This window comes from Phyllopteryx taeniolatus, chromosome 17, assembly GCF_024500385.1.
Source record: "Phyllopteryx taeniolatus isolate TA_2022b chromosome 17, UOR_Ptae_1.2, whole genome shotgun sequence".
NCBI classification, from domain to species: Eukaryota; Metazoa; Chordata; class Actinopteri; order Syngnathiformes; family Syngnathidae; genus Phyllopteryx; species Phyllopteryx taeniolatus.
Genome location: NC_084518.1, coordinates 13,880,425 through 13,900,153, shown reverse-complemented (window position 1 = coordinate 13,900,153; position 19,729 = coordinate 13,880,425). Strand labels below are relative to the sequence as shown.

Here is a 19,729-nt window from a genome sequence, read left to right as displayed (position 1 = left end):
ATAATATCATCAAAAGGTTCAGAGAATCTGGAGAAATCCCTGCATGTAAACGGCAAGGTCGAAAACCAACATTGAATGCCGTGTCCTTTGATCCCTCAGGCGGCACTGCATAAAAAAACGACATCAATGTGTAAAGGATATCACCACATGGGCTCAGGAACACTTCAGAAAACCAATGTCAGGAAATACAGTTCGGCGCTACGTCCGTAAGTGCAACTTGAAACTCTACTATGCAAAGCAAAAGCCATTTATCAACAACACCCAGAAACGCACCCGGCTTCTCTGAGCCCGAGCCCATCTAAGATGGACTGATGCAAAGTGGAAAAGTGTTCTGTGGTCTGTCGAGTCCGCATTTTAAATAGTTTTTGGAAATTGTGGAGGTCGTGTCCTCTGGGCCAAAGAGGAAAAGAACCATCCGGACTGTTATAGACGCAAGGTTCAAAAGCCAGCATCTGTGATGGTATGAGACTGTGTTAGTGCCAATGGCATGGGTAACTTACACATCTGTGAAGGCACCATTAATGCTGAAAGGTACATACAAGTTTTGGAGAAACATATGCTGCCATCCAAGCAACGTCTTTTTCAAGGACGCCCCTGCTTATTTCAGCAAGACAATGCCAAACCACATTCTGCACGTGTTACAACAGCGTGGCTTCCTCGTAAATGAGTGCGGGTACGAGACTGGCCTGCCTGCAGTCCAGACCTGTCTCCCATTGAAAATGTGTGGCGCATTATGAAGCATAAAATACGACAACGGAGAACCCGGACTGTTGAACAGCTGAAGCTGTACATCAAGCAATAAATGGGAAATAATTCCACCTACAAAGGTTCAACAATTAGTGTCCTCAGTTCCCAAATGTTTATTGAATGTTGTTAAAAGAAAAGGTGACGTAACACAGTGGTAAACATGACCCTGTCCCAGCTTTTTTGGAACGTGTTGCAGCCATAAAATTCTAAGTTAATGATTATTTGCCAAAAACAATAAAGTTTATCAGTTTGAACATTAAATATCTTGTCTTTGTAGTGTATTCCATTAAATATAGGTTGAACATGATTTGCAAATCATTGTATTCTGTTTTAATTTATGTTTAACACAACGTCCCAACTTCATTGGAATTGGGGGTTGTGCATTAAATACTATTTTGGTTGTTCATGGTCCTAAATAAATTAAAATAAGAAAATAAAAAATGAGAACGTTGTATACGAAACAGTCAAAAAGATTCTTATAACGAAATGAGGTTGGAATAAGCCTTTGAAAAGTATTGTGTTGCATTAATCTGTATCATTTATCAGTTTCACTTTTTTTTTTAAATTATTATTATCATTATTTTGTATTAGTAATACAACGAACTTTCCTACAGTATTGTAATTCATTGAGCTGCACCTGTACCAGCAAATATTAAATGCCACCCAGAAAACGTGTGTGCAGCATGTGAGTATCTTGTTACTTAATAGTGGTTGTAGTAACCAATCTTTGTCGAAGAAGGCGCAAGAGATAACCCGTTGCTAAGAATACGTGCCAGTTTTTTTTTCTCTCCCACCGAACAAGAAAAGTAAAACTAAACATGGCGACTCCCATGCACAGAATAATAGCCAGGCGACAAGCGTGAGTATTCTGTCCACATACTGGCAAAAAATGTAAACATTTTTCATATCATTTGACCGTTTTGATGTTTTCTTTTGCGCACTTATTGATATCTTGTCGAGATGATTTAAGTTCAAGGGAAACGGGACCGGACTTAAATGGAGCCGTCTTTCGGTCTGATAAAACATTGTTTAAACGAAAAACGGCACATTTTCCTAACTCAATATAAAAAATTACGTTCTTACACTTACGCTACCTCGTTTGGGTGCATTGTCATACGGGAACTTATTCCAAACCTTGTGTACGCTTCATTTGCCGTGGCATTAAAAGCCAAATGGCTTGGCTTGGCCTCATTCTTTGTCAAGTTGGCTGTTTCGAAGTACTTCTGTAGCTACCATAACAAATACTATCGCAAGTAATACTGTATGTTGGTTTTTATTCGTAGTTCTATAATATTAAAGTAATCTATTCAAATCAGAGGTAATTGACAAATTTAGAGTAATGTAATAGAAGGGCATACATGTACATACTCCTGAACATTTGATGAAATGGATTTTCTAATTATCCATCCGTCCAAGTTCCTTATTAGTCCTTACTAGAGGACTCTGGGAAAGACTGCAAGAGGAAAGGTACACAGCGGCTACACAATAATGACCAAAATGATAATCACAATTATATTGATCAATATTGTAATCACGATCATTAATCACAATTATTCATCTTGTAAGGGAAAACCTGTATTTTTATTATACCACTTTTCAACAAACTATGTAAACAGTTTTCAACATGACATCCAACAAATGGATTATCATTTTAGACTAAATTATAATGTTAAAAAATCTAATAGACCCTAGAATTTAAAATTTACCAAGGGTAAACTAAATTAAATGTTATCTTGTTTAATGTCACTTGCCCTGAATCTGAAACAAGTCCAAACAATAGATTTTCATCGCTTTCACTCCCTTGTTATTTGGTTAGCGTGCATGTTTTTGAAATGTGGGAGGAAGCTGGTGTACTAGGAGAAAACTCACACAAGAAAGCGGAGAACATGCAAAGTCCACACAGGAGGATCTGAGCTCAGATTCAAACCCTGAATCTAGAACTGCAAGGCAGATGTGCTAACTATTAGACCACTGTGCTACTTTTAAAAATTATTACGAACAAATATGTTCATTCAAAACATAGTCTTCTTTTATTGTCACCTTTAGGGAGGCAAACAAACAACATGTGCGTTGTCAGAAGTGTTTGGAAATGGGACACTGGACGTACGAATGCACCGGGAAGCGTAAATATGTGCACAGACCCTCGAGGACAGTTGAGATGAAGAAAATGCTGAAGGATGCTGAGAATCAACAGAGGAACATCACTGGGTAAGGAAACTCCCATCACGTCAGGACTTGTAACACAAAGGCAGCATTGTCTCCCATTGATATCAACCTCTGATACCGGAACATGTGTATTTATTAGTTAAAATCTGTTTTCTTTCTCCCTACAGAGCAGGACAACAAGGCTCCAGCGAGAAGAAAACTAAGAAGTAAGTTGCCTTATTTAGTTGCACAAGAGAAACAAAATATAAAAAAATATAATTCAAATACTAGGCAATACGGTGGATATTCAAAACAATATGAAAATGATTCCACTCGTCTGTTTTTGTGGAAATGAAATTCGCTGGTCGCTTTTTTGAAAAGAAGGTGTCTGAAAAGCTGCTAAGTTGGCAACACTGACTGCGTTTGTAAACTAGCTCCTCTCTGTTTGCGGCCATGTCTTTAATGCAAGCAGTGCATGTCAGCGAGGACATGCTTTGTTCTATAGTAGCCACTAAAATAAATCAGTTTGAGGTGGGGGACTCGAGTCGCCAATTGTAGGACTAATGGCTTAAACTTATGAAAGAGACTTTGTCTTGGTACTTATGCGATTGGACATGACTTAGACTTGAGACCCATCACTTGACAAGTATTTCCTGTGTACAGTTGAAAATCAGCATTTTCAACATATTGTGCCATTGTTTTTGAAAAAAGTATATTTGTCCACAGCAAAAACTAAAACATAAAACTGCAAAATCTCTAACCACCTGCCAGCTTCTGTACACACGCACACACGCCAGTGGGCCCAGCCCCTGGCTTTCTCATCCAATCACAGATCAGGACTCAAGCCTACACATTCCCAGACCGTCCTGACTTCTCGAACTCTTAACATTTCATTATCATCTCATATGTTTGACTCTTATAGGTGTAATTATATTTTTTTTGTTATAAATAAAAAAAAAAAACATTTTGTATTGTACTGTTTAAAAAGAACAGTAATAACGTTTTGATCGCCACATAACATGCAAACGGAAAATGTGAGCACAAACACAACTTTACCCAATGTATTGTCCTTCCTTTTTGTTCTTCTGTTGTTTATTGGCAGTTGGCAAAGCAGCTTAATGACATTACTGCCACCAACTGATATTGTCCTACCACTGCAAGGAAACCAATGTGAATCGATGGTGGCTGAACATTGTGAAGTGTGCTGCTGCCATCTAGTGGGGTTCTGAAGCACACTCGTATCTGAAGGCACCACTGTATTATGATCATTCATTCATTCATTTTCCGTACCGCTTCTCCTCACTAGGGTCGCGGGCATGCTGGAGCCTATCCTAGCTATCTTCGGGCGAAAGGCAGGGTACACCCTGAACTGGTCGCCAGCCAATCGCAGGGCACATATAAACAAACAACCATTCACACTCACATTCCTACCTACGGACAATTTAGAGTCCTCAATTAACCTACCATACATGTTTTGGGAATGTGGGAGAAAACCCACGTAGCCACGGGGAGAACATGCAAACTCCACACAGGCGGGGCTAGATTTGAACCCAGGTCCTCAGAACTGTGAGGGAGATGTGCTAACCAGTTGCCCGCCGTGCCGCCTGTATATTATTATTATTATTATTATAAATATTTGTAATATAAGATAACATTTATTAGTCCCACAATGGGGAAATTTACATCATTTCAGCAGCAATTGTGCATATAGGAAATATTTATTTAATTGTGGTTTATGTTTTGTTTGATCTTGAGTTGAACATGAAAATTTAGCTATTCCTAATGTCAAATAGTACACTGAATTGCTTATTTTATATTTTTGTATTCAAAATTAAACGTATTGCAATTCCTTCTGTGCAAGTGTCAGTGATTTTTCAGTAATATTGTGGCAATACCGGTAATTATCACTTTGCTCATGATGTAATATTTTCATACTGTTTCACCTCTATCCCACTGCTACCTGCTTCCAGATTTCAGTTCCATTCTACTGTTTGTATTGACCTGTTTGCTTTACTTGGCACCAACATACTCTCAGGGGTAAAGACTCAAGCGGGAGCAGCAGTGATTCAGGCAGCTCGTCCAGTGACTCATCCTCAGACAGCAGCGACTCCTCCAGCTCGTCTTTGGACGATGACAGCAGCAGCAGCGACAGCGACGACGACAGCTCGTCCACTTCTTCCTCCTCCTCGTCATTGTCATCCTCAGACAGTTCAGGCTCCGGAAGCAGCAGCGATTCAGATCAGGGACCTCCGAAGAAGAAGAAGAAGAAGAAATGAGCATGAGACGGCTGTTATAGTGTGTTATTTTTATTTTATTTTATTTCCCCCCCGCCCCCCCCTCCCCAGCAGTTTACATTCCTACAATTAGTCAGTGCTGCTGAGATGAGAAACTTCTTGTACAGTTTTGTTAGAAATTTAGAAAAAAGCTGATTTTGAATTATAACAATGTCTTGTTTGTTGTTCCTGCTTGGGCAGCTTTGAGATATTTGAGGTGTATAATTATTATTATTATTTTTTTTTTATTCCGTCTTAAGTAAATTTTAGGCAAACTTCATCTGTATAGCTCAAAACCTTGCCACTATGATCTAGAAAATGTGCAAGCTGTTAAAGGATGCTGAATAAAATGAATTGTTTCAATAGTCTAATTTAGTGTGATTTTCCTTTTTTTTTTTTTTTTTTTAAATAACTTGCTGGACTAAAGTGATTTACCCATCTTAATAAGATTAACATTTTAATTTCTTCACAGTTCCAGCTAATTGAAAGGATCACGCAAAAGGTTCCAGGATATGAGTGTTTAATTTTTAAATGTAAATATATAACATAACATTAAACAAATAATACAGGTGCATCTTGATAAATTACAATATGGCAGAAAACCATTTATTTCAGTAGTTTTAACTTAAAGTTAAGCTTATGAGTCATTCAGCATACCTGTCCAAGGCCAATTCTCACTTAGTTTCTATATTAAAAATCATTTTGATTGTTTTCTATGTTGTATTATAACTTCTTGATATGGTGATTTTTATTTATTTTTTTGGCGGCGGGGGGTGTCAGCTGTAATATTAGAATGTAATATGAATTATTAATCTGAGTTTAAATTAAACAACAGAAATAAAGTTTAATGCAGTATTACGATTTATTGATATGCTTTACAGTACAGTGAACAAATATTTAATGATAGGTATCAATAGAATAATACAAATACAAAATCATTATTGAATTAAATGTTCAATAAAATGTTTTATTTCAATTTTTCATCTTAGAACTTGAAATTAATTGACAATTTCATACATTTTATGTTCACTTTGAATTTGACACTCCAGATTTTGGTTGTACTTTCTATTACTCTCTCTAGGGGTACTAAAATCACAGACATGTACTACATCAAGTTCAAGAGGAAATTGTGGCAATTTATGGGCAAAATGCCGAATGAGTATTCAGTGCAAGACGAAAAAAAACCCTCACTTTTTTCATGATCATCACGAGCAGGAAGTGATTCAAATAACCCCGCCGGCGTACGTTTTAAAATTTGGTTTACAATTTGTTTACAAATTGTTACGAATGACCGAATGGGCGTCATTACTTGAGGTGTGGACGTCACTGATACGTTGAATATAAAAATTGGGATTATCACAATTGATAAATAAAATGCCTTTGCAATCGCCTCTTTTAAATGCCTCTATTTAATTCATTTTCTCGTCGTCGTTGCTAACATTACAATAAAAATTGTACTTGTTTATCTGGCGTTTAAATCACCCGAACCTTCACGTGAGTTGTATTTTCGGAGAAAACGTCCGAATTGAACTGCTGACGCCAATTTGAGTTTGTGCTTACATGGTTTTGCTTGGAGTAGTCAGGTGTCCGAAGGCCTTGAATGCAACACAAGCTTGCTGTCCTCCATGCATCCATTCCTGTCGGTGGGTCTGTGTGTACCTGCTGACTACTGAACTTAGCTAGCAGCTTTACCTTTAGACTAGAGGCACTTCTTTCCTGGAATAATAACATGAACGAACGTCCGAAAAAATGATTTCAACTTGTTTTTCGCCCGATACGTGAGCCCTATTCCAGGAAAAGATGGGGACCGTCTGTTGGGTTGTACCGTCGTAGCTGTTACGGCGTTTTGTTGGGTCCATTTTGCGTGTAATTGGAAGTGGAAAAGACAAAGAAAAGAGCTTTCCAATAGCTAGAATGGTTTGGGCCTAAAAAGAAGACAAGAGGTAAGGATGCCGGATGTTACGAAACTATGTGTTTTATTCTTTGACTGTTCGCTGTGGTTGTGCGACGTTTGCAGTGAGTGTTATAAAAAAGTGTACGCGGAAATGTAAAATGTTTTGCGAGCCTGTTAGCCGTTAGCTTCGCTCCCCTCCCAACTACCAGCGAATGGGGCTAGCCAGCATTATGCCGCTAAAGCCAGTATGCAGGTATGTAGGTAGCACTGAGCACACATTCTATAATATTCTGTCAGGGTAAATATTTGCTTAAACAACGTTAGTCAACGCTTACCTTGCATTTTTTGTTTTCGTAATGCGAAAGAGCGTCATGGACATTGTTTTTATCCCTTTCCTAACTAATAACATTTAACTTGAAGTTTTTAAACGTCGAATTTCCTCTTGAGGAAAACCAATGAGTAATGTAAAAATAATAATGTTTTCTCGACCGGTGATGGGACAAGCCGAAAGTTGCAACAACTGTTTTCAACTTTTCACATTCCTCACCTGTCTAGTTTCGTTTTATATAAGCCTGGATGGATGGTTCTGAATCTTTTTACACCAAGAACCACCTCAAAAAATAATGACCAACTCGGGTTAAAACTAATGATTATTTTAATAATTGACTAATGTGACGATTATTTTTTTGTTATTTTAAGTTAATGTCTATACGATCGGTTATCAAAGTAGTTGTCAATTAATTTGATAATCGCATAGTTACTGATTAATTATTGCACTTCTATTTTTCCAATTTCAAAATACATTAATGTACTGGGTCTAAGTGTTCATAAAAAAATTATGCAGCTGTTTTTTTCCTAAAGTATGATTATAATAACATCTGCTCTGTAACTGTACAAAGATCTGTTAGCAATTATAGTTTCAGACCTCAAAAGCTGACGTAGTGTGTTCGGAGTTTCAGGAGTTGGAAAAAAGGCTTTCTCGCAATGTGCTCCACGTTCCTGGAATAGTCTTTAAAAAGACGTGAAACTTAAATAACTTGTCTCCTTGCCTACTTTTAAAAGCCTCATTTGCTAATTTTTTATTCTATTGGAATGTTTTCCTGTACATGCGTAGGTATCAGATTCTGACAGTATGCTAACTGTGAGCAAAATTATGCAGTTTCAAAGTATTATATTCCAGTTGTAAGATGCCTCTTAAAGATTACATTTGAATGTATTGTACTTCACTAAAAAGTTAAATACACCTGAAGTGTACTTAAAAATTTTCTGTATTGATTTAAAAAAAAGTTTGAACAGGCTCTTTGCATCGCTGAACGCGTCATTCCAATATTTGTTTCTATTGCATGTTTTAAATGTTAAATTTATTTGTATATAATTCGTTGATTCTTTCGCATACCACTGTTACTCACTACTTATACAGTTCCCTCCAAAAGCATTGGAACGGCAAGCTCAATTCCTTTGTTTTTGTTGTATACTGAAGACATTTGGTTTTCAGATCAAAATATTAATATTTCAGATCAAAATATGAATATGATACATGTCTTCAGTATAGAACAAAACTGAAGGAATTCTCCTTGTCGTTCCAATACTTTTGGAGGGGACTAATCTATATATAGGTGATTCTGTTGGCAAAGGGAGATTATGTTTTGACATTTTTTTTCACAGTATACGTGTCAAACTAAATTTGTAGTGCTACGTGGTTCACCCTCTCCACCTCAGTTTATTGCAGTTGTCAAACTTAAGTGATCTTTCCATGAGTTTTAATGACACATAGCCTATTACAACATTATGTGTCTGGTCAAGTTTCCGGACAGCTGATGTGTGTCTATTCCAGGAAGCCATTTTGCCACAAACATGCTGTGGATAAAATGTTAAGTTGTCTTAAAGTTGTGTCAATAGCTGATCAATATCGAGTAAACACACATGACAAATAGAGACAGGGGCGGCCAACTTGTTTATCTCGGTTGACACAACCTGGTGTGTCTGTGTGTGTGTGTGTGGGGGGGGGGGGGGATTTGGTTGTGAACTCTTTAAGCTGTTTAAGTGTGGACTGGTGTAACAGGCGCTGTTTTAAGTAACTTTTTAACATTCTCAACTGTCGTACAAGTGTGGAAAGAATGTAACCTCGGTTAATGAAGAAATGTAAATTTGTACAAAAGGTGGAACATGCCGGAGTCTATCACTAACAGTAGAAACGTCCTAATTACAGTAAATATTTGTATGGAAAATGTTCGGCCATAAATATAAATTATTCGAATGGAAAGTATGGCCGTTAACTGAGTGTGCCTTCTTGTGCGATGTGACGACGGATCTCAAAATTCAATATAAAACAAGCCAAAGAGATTTGCCGAACTCTCAAATGATGTCACTAATGACAGCAGTTTGACCTCCAAATCGTAGTCAAATTTGAAAAGTTCCTGGTGGGCCCGGATGAAAAACCTGTGACGAGATGGCACCCAGCTCTCAATGTTTCCAAGGTACGAGCTGATATTCACAAATACCTGCTCTGACGTGACACAGAAGATATTTTCAACTAGAAAGTCCAAACATTAGTTTCCAAGTGATAGTGATATGATACACTAGTAGTAGTTTCAGTGATATGATACAAGACAGATTTAAATACCTTAAATCATCTAGTTCAAGTTACCATTTAATATAAACTTATTTGGGAGGTATAATTAAAGCCTCAATACAGCTGTTTTTTTTCCCTTCGTCAACTAAATATTCAATTGCCTTTGTTGTGCTTACATAACTGAAGCTAGGTGGTAATAAAGTCTTTGTTTGTTTCAACTTCACCCTTAGCCCAAACAGGGTGGTTATTGTGAGCCTAAGCAAAGATATAACTCTCCTTAGCCTCTCATTTCTTTGAAAAATCCTACTTCCTTTTAAACAGACACGCTTGTCTCTGTTTCTTGTCCAAAAAGGATATATGCCAGTTGAATCAACTCCAGTTTAATCAGACCGCAGCAGCTCATCATGATGTAATGCCGTAGCTCACACTGTACAATAATAAGCTACTCAAAAACTGTAGGTAATGAAGATACAGAGGCCGCTTGGTTTATGACGGACATATGACTTTTCGAGGTTACGAATAGCGTGCAAGGAACTAGTTTGCACAGGGGTGTAAGAACATGTCACGTGGCACTGTTTACGGTTTGTGACAGATTTATATTTTTGGCCTAGAAATGTTTTTCGTCCAAATGTTTACTAAAATTCTAACTTTACTACTGCGTTATAATGGGTTGGTAGAAGGTTCCAAGTTGCGTACAAATTCGGGTTACGCCGTCGCCATAGGAACAAGCTTGCCAATGACAGGATTTGAAATCGCCGACGGTGTTACATACTTATGCGAATTAATATTCAACTACCTGCCCACATCGGGCTTGGTAGCCACTCGCTCAACTCAGTTGAACGGCAACACGGCATTTCCAGGTTTGAAGCAAGTGAATCTCAGCCATACAAATACAGTCTAAAAAATATACATACGTTGTGTTTTATAATAATTCTTACTACTCTTTTTCTAATTTAGAATGTAACTGTGGTGGATGAAATAGCAAAGCTTGCATTCATTGTTGCCAGTGTCGATGGTCGCGGCAGGTTAAATTCAAACGAATAGGAGCGGGTGATGAGCATACCCTCAAAATATCTCCCTCCTTATTTTCACCCATGTCGCCTTTCAGCTCACCTATTAGTAGGCCAACAAGCCAATGGTTGGTGAATTATGCTTCACAATGATAGCAAGACATCAAAGGACGCAATGTCACTATGAATGCTTGGCTGCCCCAAGGTTTTAGAGTGATGCTAGTAGACGCCATGAGAGCCAGCCGAATCAGAGCCAAGCTGTTTTCCATATTTAAATTGGGGAAGATGAGTGATCCAATTAAAGCAAAGCTTATTTACATGTAGGCGTGTCACGATAACAATAAGACAATGTATTTTCCCAAAAACTATCACGATAAATGAAAAATAGGGCCCATCCTTATTTTTATTTTTTATTTAATTGTTTTTGCTTTTAAATCAGTATTGTTGTTGTTATTATAACTTCCTTTTTTGTTTCTCTGTGATATGGATCCCCTGAGTCTGAAATAAAGAATAAAGAGCTGCAAGACTAGCCTGGTTTACATGGAGCCTTCTATTCAGATTATAATCGGTTTAGAAGCCCAAAAAGAATGAAAATGTTCCATATAAAAATATCAATCACAATAAACTGGCCAAATACGAATGGAATTTCATTTGGTTTTACAGGGGTGGAATATTCCTTTTACCAAACCGATCGGAAGTAAATTTTTGCCATATGAACTGTAATCCAGAATAGAGCCTGGCAAAGCTCTGTTTGCGCATGCTTCGTCTTGACGTAAATGCGCGGTAACGTCATCTTTTACGCACGGCGTAAATATGGTGGCTCCGTCGTATGCGACAGAGATATTATTTTTAATTACTTATGTTGTTTTTAATTGTTTTTTTTTAATAAACATAAAAACAATCCCAACTACTGTGCCGAATAGGCGATGGACCTCCATCTTATAAATGACGTGACGTTCACGACGACGTCCGCATGTCACACGGCTTAAATGTAGTGCACATCATGTATACACCGGATCGGAATAGATCACGTCACATGTAAACAGTTCACCAGAGATCTGCAATAGGAATGAGAAAAAACGTCTCCGTGTAAACCTGGCTACTGTGTGGTTTGTCCCCTGTAGACGAGCCCTTCACCTGTCAATTAAATATACGTTGATGTTCGCTGTAGTCAACTACTGGGTGCATAACATGTGCCACTAAGGTTATGCTTAACTCATTCACTGCCAGGCCTCCATGTTACCATGGATATTTGAATTCAACAGGTGTCAATGGGAGTGATTAATAAACAGTTAACGTTCCTGTGTTTGTGTTAGAAATTATTGTGACAGGCCTATATACATTTTGCATATTGATGAGAAATATGTCTGTTTCAACTGCCAGTTGTAAACGGCCAACTAGAATAGCTTGAAAAAGGACATTCTGGGCATTTCCAACCCAATTTATTGCAAACCTCTCACACTAGGTACAGCCAGTTACACTTGTAGACTACAATGCCAAGACGATGTACTGATACATTGTGGTCATCAATGACATGCATCTCAAAGTAATTAAAAAAATCATCGACAATCAATTGACATGAGATCCTCTATGTCGTAATAACCAAATTTCCATGCCCAGAGATACCATGGAGATAATTTTTTCAACTTGGTTTAATTTATCTTGTATCAGAGTGCCTGTTGTGGAGTGTCTAGAAGAATATTTATAGGTGCAGTAGTAACCCCTATGTTTGTGTTTCTATTTATAGCTAAGCTGACATACCCCTCTTACTAAGAACATGGGGACAAATATACGTATAGAAAAACGACCACACTGTTCTGACACTTGCTTCACTATTTGTCTGCTTATGACTCAGTTGGATAAGAGGGTCATGTCCCCCCTTCTCCTACAAACACGGTTTTGTAAAATGGACAGGCTTGAGTGACGCAGGTTCTTTAGAAAGGTTTGGAAGATAATTGAGACTTGTCATGTTCCACTAACACGCGTGTCACAATGCACTGCCGGAATAATGTGTCGTTTGTGTAATCGCTGAGAGAAAGGCCTCTTGAAACTGGAGTGCAGCTCACATGATTTTACTAGTGGCAGCTTGTGTCGAAATTGTTACATTTTGAATGCTGTATTTTTGATACAACAAGCACACTATGGATTTCAATGTAGGTAGTTTTGATTTTGTATAACAAAGATTCACTCCAGCCTCTTTGACTCAGAACTCACTAAATTGCAGTCCCAGAGCAGTAACACAAGGCTTAGGATTTATCCATCTTTGCATTTTACACAGAACGTAGGAAAGTGATGCAAATATGTATACTTTGTCACAGCTTCCTGCAATCAAATAACTAGATGACGTCTGGTGTGACGTATAAAAGAGTTATTGGACAGCAACAATTTATTTTGACACAACTGGGCTGTAATAGTTAGTTGTGTGTCAAACTTCAGAGTTCATGCCCATACCTCAAGGTGTTGTCCCACCTCAGTTTCAACTCTGACACAACCTCCATGGAAATTTGCCAGTCCGCTCATTCCGTGTCGTTGTCGTTTATACAGAACAGCAACATGTAAAAAGGTGGAAAAATTGCATCATTGACAGGCAGTGTAAAATGGTCTTTTTTTTCTTCTCTTTTTTTTGGGGGGGCATTTATTTAAAAAAATAAATAAATAAATAAAAAAATAAAAAAGTTTTGTGGCGTTATTTGAATCCTCTTTTTGCGCAGAGGTGGTGAATTTCCGCTTAACTAATCATCTTACCACGACTGGAATGTACTACAACTGCTGTTAGTACCACAACAGAACGTAAGGAAGGGAGAAAACTACTAATGATTGTTAACCTGTAGGAGAGTTGATAATGCAGAGCTGCCAAATGTTACAGAACATCCGTATTTTGTTACGGAAATCACTGAATGCTGACTCGTTACGGCTGTAACACAGATTGTTCCGGATATTGGGTAAGAAAAAAATCCAGCGCCAGACTTTACCGCCCAGTACAGCGCTGTGTCCGGCCACCGTGACGAAAAAAGAAAAAAAATGCTTGGGGGTATGCTATTTTAGGCAAAGGTTCTCTTTGCGTCAGGTGTCAATGCATTGTAAGTCACTAATCATCACTTCCATGGTAGTGAAAAAGCTACACTTCTTACCATGCTTCTTTCTGTCGTTTACGTTATCACGGAGGGCGAAGACCGGGTAGGCAAAGACAGAAAAGTATGACACTAATTGCTAAGCTATCATGTCATGAAGTCGCATAACACTGAAATAAGTGATTGGGTGATACAGTACACTTGTCACATAGGTCTGGCTGGAACCACGTTATAGCAGAGAATAACCAAGTTTGAACAACAAATTAAGACAATTAATGTGTCTGGACATCCATCCATTTTCTGTACTGCTTTTCCTCTCTAGGGTCGCGGGCTTGCTGGAGCCTATCCTAGTTATCTTCGGGCGAGAGGCGGGGTACACCCTGAACTGGTCGCCAGCCAATCGCAGGGCACATATAAACAAACAACCATTTGCTCTCACATTCTCACCTACGGGCAATTTAGAGTCTTCAATCAACCTACCACGCGTGTTTTTGGGATGTGGGAGGAAACCGGACTGCCCGGAGAAACCCACGTGGGCACGGGGAGAACATGCAAACTCCACACAGGCGAGGCTGGGATTTGAACCCCGGTCCTCAGAACTGTGAGGCAGATATGCTAACCAGTTGGTTTCTGGACATATAAATGTAAAATAATTCACAGCCTCACATAGGGTTGTGCATTGTTTGTATGTGAGCGATTCCGGTCCCGATTCCGGTTCCTTATTTAGATTCCGGTTCCAAACGATTCTCGATTCCGATTCTTTTAGGGGGCTGTGTCAAAAAAGTTTGCATTGTTTAAATAAAGAGTGTCCAAATTATGAACATCCATTTTCTTGGCAGCAAAGACTAAAATAAACATTTGACTTTGGGTTCTTTATAACCAGTACGAATATCAAACCTATGAACTAAAAGGCAATGTGTGTGGAACTAACTCAATTGACTAAATATTTATGAATTAATGTTTCAGCTAAAAGTTAAATATAGCATTGTTAAAGTCATTTTGGGAATGTTTTATCATGTCAAATGGCTTATATGTGCAAGTTTTAACTTGACTTCCTGTTTTAAGCTTGTAGCCTTTTATTTTGAAGGGTACGCACCGGAACTCAGCATTTTGGCATGAAAAGTAACTTCACACGGCACCGGTAATTTATTTATTTTTATGGATGGAACCATATACTGAGAATCAGCACCTCCAAATCTGAGACCATGGTCCTCAGTCGGAAAAGGGTGGCATGCCTTCTCCAGGTCGGGGATGAGATCCTGCCCCAAGTGGAGGAATTCAAGTATCTTGGGGTCTTGTTCACGAGTGAGGGAAGAATGGAACGGGAGATCGACAGGCGGATCGGTGCAGCGTCTGCAGTGATGCGGACTTTGTATCGGTCCGTTGTGGTAAAGAAAGAGCTAAGCCGAAAGGCGAAGCTCTCAATTTACCGGTCGATCTTCGTTCCTACCCTCACCTATGGTCATGAGCTGTGGGTCGTGACCGAAAGAACAAAATCCCGGATACAAGCGGCCGAAATGAGTTTCCTCCGCAGGGTGTCCGGGCTCTCCCTTAGAGATAGGGTGAGAAGCTCGGTCATCCGGGAGGATCTCAGAGTAGAGCCGCTGCTCCTCCGCATTGAGAGGAGCCAGATGAGGTGGCTGGGGCATCTGATTCGGATGCCTCCCGGACGCCTCCCTGGTGAGGTGTTCCGGGCATGTCCCACCGGGAGGAGACCCCGGGGACGACCCAGGACACGCTGGAGAGACTACATGCTTCGGCTGGCCTGGGAACGCCCCGGGATCCCCCCGGAAGAGCTGGATGAAGTGGCTGGGGAGAGGGAAGGCTGGGCGTCCCTGCTGAAGCTACTGCCCCCGTGACCCGACCCGGATAAGCGGTAGAGAATGGATGGATGGATGGAACCATATACTATAAAACGTTGATTCCTTTCCTTACCTGCCGATGAGGCACAAGGTTAGTGTTTGTGATCCTATGAGACAACGTTTGTGTTAATTTTGTCCCAATTCATGATGTAAAGTTGCTACGGTGAAGTTTTAGCTCATTGTTAAGCTTTTTTTTTCTGTCATCGGGTCTTAAGTTGGTTCTAAAACTAAAAAAAGTGCTAAAAACCATCAGTGCAAAAGTGCAACCAACTGTTTACCTTGTTAGCTGCCTTAATGTTAGCATAGACATATTTTATTGTTTCACTCACCCAGTTGACTGCGAGTTGACTTCACTGAAGCTTCGCGCGGTGTAGGCTGTGGCTCAGAGCACGTCAGACGTTACACATCGTGAAAGCCTCCTTTGCACAATGTAATCTTATTGCAAGTGTTGCACTGAGGTGACTGGTCATTAATTTTAACAAAGTTAAGACACAGTTTTGTTCGCCGCCGTTGGGCACAAGCACGTCTTCATGCTCGTTCTTCTTCGTTGGTTTTCACCGCTTCTTCTTCGGGGCCGGTGGACTAGGCATCGAAACTGGGAACCGAAACTTTTAAATTTGAACGATTCCGGGAGAACTGGAACGTTAGTCCCGGTTCCAATCGGTTATCGATTCTCGATGCCCAACCCTAGCCTAACAAGACGCCTCCTGAACCAGAAATGAATTAATACATCACTGGAGACATCATCTGAGAACGGGGTCCGGTTAAAAGTATATTATTTGCAATATAATATAAGATAACCTTTATTAGTCCCGCAATGGGCAAAATTTTATAAATTTCAGTAGCAATAGTGGATACAGGAAATGTACGTACATTATAATATAAATAGCATGCAAGAGAAGATGTTATTTGTTTAATTAAGCATTGTTATTTGTTTAATAAATAGAGGGTTGAGTTTTGATTTAGATGTTTGAAATCTGATTAATCTGATTTAATTTACTTTTTTTAACCAAGGTTCAAAACAGAATTAATAAAGGCGGATTTTGATAATGGGTCGTCGAAATCTCATATACTTTGATTCAGGCTGCAACTGCGTCCGCCATTACAAGGTTGATGCAATAAAAACTTTAAAATGACACATTTTAAGCCATAATTTATTAACAATTATGATTATAGAGTCATGATTATGTTGTGCAATTGAACAGAATGAATAATTATTTTTATGCTATGACATAATATACTGCAATAACTGACAACATTTTTTAAAATATGGAAATTCAGACCAATTTGGACAAATTGTTCTGGAAGTGAACTTCTATAGGTTGGCATTTCTGATAATGATAAAACAAAAAAGTTGTAAGCTGAATTGAACCCAACTGTACAGTTCTGGAGAAGCAGAGCTAAAGTAGCTCTTCCCTGTGGAATTGATTGTTGACATGAATGAACTGTGGTGGTGTTGAGTCAAGGCCTCTTTATACTCCCGCGGTCGCGCGGCCGACAACGCCCGCATTGCATCATGTGACCGACGAATTGCCCCGCGCGGCCCGTCTGCATAGCTTGACGCGCACACGTCAAAAATTGTTGCTGTGCGTCGAACGCCGCAGAGATCATCTCTCGTGATTGGTCCGTCTGTGATGACGTACTCCGCGTGCCCCTTGGTTCTACCTATCATCTACGTCGCCGCCTTCTCGATCGATTTTGCAGCATAATTAAACGTATTATCTGGTCAACTAGGTCCATTTGTTCTAAAAGACACTGTTCCACGGTTGCCATTGTTGTTGCTTTGTTCCTTGTTACGGAAAGGAAAGTAAAAACGGCTACCGGAAATGGCCCCAAAAAAAATGCAGAGGATACTCCACCCTGTGGTGTCCTAACCAATACCAGCCGTTGCGACACCCCCGACTTGGAAGTGAACTGCAGTACATTTTCGCGCGCGTGGGTTGCGCTCGAGTATAAAGGCAAACTATGCGTGGGACAGCCGCAGTGACGTCAGCGCGGTCGCCGGCCAAGCGAGTATAAAGAAGCCTTCGGGCTGAACTAGTTTGCTGTCAAAAGAACACCAACATGACGTTACCCCAAGGCCAACAGCCACTGGGACTCCAGGCATCATCAATTTGCTAAATATGAAATGTAAACAGGAGTTCAAAAGCAGATTATCCTAGCCCATTAAAGCAATACTTAAAAACACAACTAACTGATTAATTTACCCTGGAGTCGATAAGGACATTTAATCAGATGGCCATCCCTAATATAGTCAATCAAACAATTGTAAACAATGAATTCAATTACCCACAACACAGATGAGTTATGTCCTAATGTCCTTTGTCGGTATTGTGATGTAAAACAGTCACATGAGCAGAGCCGTAAACATTTGTTGACTCCCTTTGGTTTGGATAATGCAATACCTACTGAGACACAAAGTGCCTCCAAGTGCCTTGCCCGAATGAGCCTGTGTAATCTGTTTAGAGAGCATACCAATTAAGGGGTTGTTTTAATAGGGTAATTGATGCCTGACAGTAGAAATTACAATAGATACAGTATTTAGAGGGCTAATCTTCAAAAATACTCACCTCCTGCAATTATATATATATAAAAAAAAAAAAATCAAGTGTCAACAAAAGTAAAACAATTCTCATATGGTTCACAAGTAAACAAAAAAGAAATCCTTTTGAGCGGCAGGCAAATTAATAAGTGTCTTGAGAGAAAACAACACACAAATATGTGTGAATCCTTGAGCATTCACACAATAACGCCACACAACCACAGAGGACTGGAACCGGAAACTGGAAATGAATTTCCACCTGAGAACTGGGGCCGATAAGCTTAAAAGCATTAATAAGATAAATATTTATAGTATAATATAACCTTTATTAGTCCCACAATGGGGAATTTTGCATCGTTTCAGCAGCAATAGTGGATATAGGAAATACAAAAATAGCATGCAAGAGAAGTACATTGCACACAATAGAAACCTGAAGTATTGTCCGCGTATAAACTATCCAGTCCACTCTATCAGCAATTTTATTTGTTTGTTTGCAAAAGAGTGCCGAGTTTTAATTTCGACTTTTGAGATTTCATTTAATAGACAGCCTTCTTTATTACATTTGAAAACAGTAAAGGCTAATTAATCCATAGACGATGATAGAGATATTTTTGACAATGGCACGTTGAAATCCCATATACTTTGATTCAGGGTGCAAATTTGTCCGCCATTACAACGTTGATGCAATAAATCCAATAAAATAACAAATATTGAAGCCATAATTTATTAATGATTATGATTATAGAGTAATGATTGTTGTGCAATTTACCAGGATGCAGAATTATTTTTGTCGTATTACACAATAACTGTCCCAGGGTATTGTTCTTGACATAATTAAATGATGAAAATTCAAAAAAATTATACTGGAAGTGAATTTCTATAGGTTGGCAGCTCTGCAATCACAGCCATACATTTTATTATTCTAATACCATAATTTCCCGTGTATATTGCGCACCCATGTATAATACGCACCCCCAAAGTTGACCTCAAAATTCTGGAAAACTCTTCTACCTATATATAATGCATTTTTACAATGCATGATTTTGCTTGTACCCATATGATCAAAACATGAAGTATTGTGTATTTTGTTAGTTTTTCCCCAAAATTATTCTGAAGTTAAGCACTTTATTTGTTTGATTACCCAGGCAGAATTTTTAAAATGGGCACAATTCTTTCAAGAAAACATGAAGGGCCAGGCGAAATGCATTTAATTTTATTTTAATGGGATTCAAATTAAACTGCCAAGATTTTCAGAAAATCATTATCGTTAAATAAAACATAACCATAAAGAAATTAATTATGGTTTTTGTTCAGTCATCAGTCGTATTAAAAAAAAAACAAAAAAAACAACAACATATTTCAAAAATTCTTCCAGGGTATGTAAATTTATGAGCACAACTGTACATATATTCAGTCATACGTGCCCGTCATATTGGAATGAAAGTGGAGGCTACACCTTTTTCATAACCTCTAGGTGGCGGTGGCATATTAGAATTAAAGTGTACACCTTTCTCGGAACCTCTATGTGGCGGTGGCATACTAGAATGAAAGTGTTACACCTTTGTCATAACCTCTAAGTGGCGGTGGCATATTGGAATGAAAGTGTACTGCTT

At 38.9% G+C, this 19,729-nt stretch overlaps 2 protein-coding genes across 3 annotated transcripts in view; both read left to right on the top strand.

Annotated features, from left to right (window-relative positions):
• The first annotated feature begins 1,469 nt into the window (after positions 1-1,469).
• zcchc10 (zinc finger, CCHC domain containing 10) lies at positions 1,470-5,536 on the top strand. The gene is made up of 4 exons (XM_061752639.1): positions 1,470-1,606; positions 2,794-2,955; positions 3,081-3,119; positions 4,928-5,536. The coding sequence occupies exons 1-4, from the start codon at positions 1,566-1,568 to the stop codon at positions 5,166-5,168; spliced, it is 483 nt and encodes a 160-aa protein (XP_061608623.1). The 5' UTR covers positions 1,470-1,565; the 3' UTR covers positions 5,169-5,536.
• A 1,174-nt stretch (positions 5,537-6,710) lies between these two features.
• aff4 (AF4/FMR2 family, member 4) overlaps positions 6,711-19,729 on the top strand; it is a 70,475-nt gene continuing 57,456 nt past the window's right edge. The window contains exon 1 of one of the 2 annotated variants that reach the window (XM_061751980.1): positions 6,711-7,108. Coding sequence is in view for 1 of the 2 variants with exons in the window: in XM_061751978.1 (XP_061607962.1) it covers positions 7,272-7,312 (41 nt within the window). In the remaining variant the exon portion in view is untranslated. Of the gene's footprint in view, positions 7,109-7,246; positions 7,313-19,729 lie in introns of those variants that run through there. The other variant, XM_061751978.1, reaches the window with a different exon arrangement.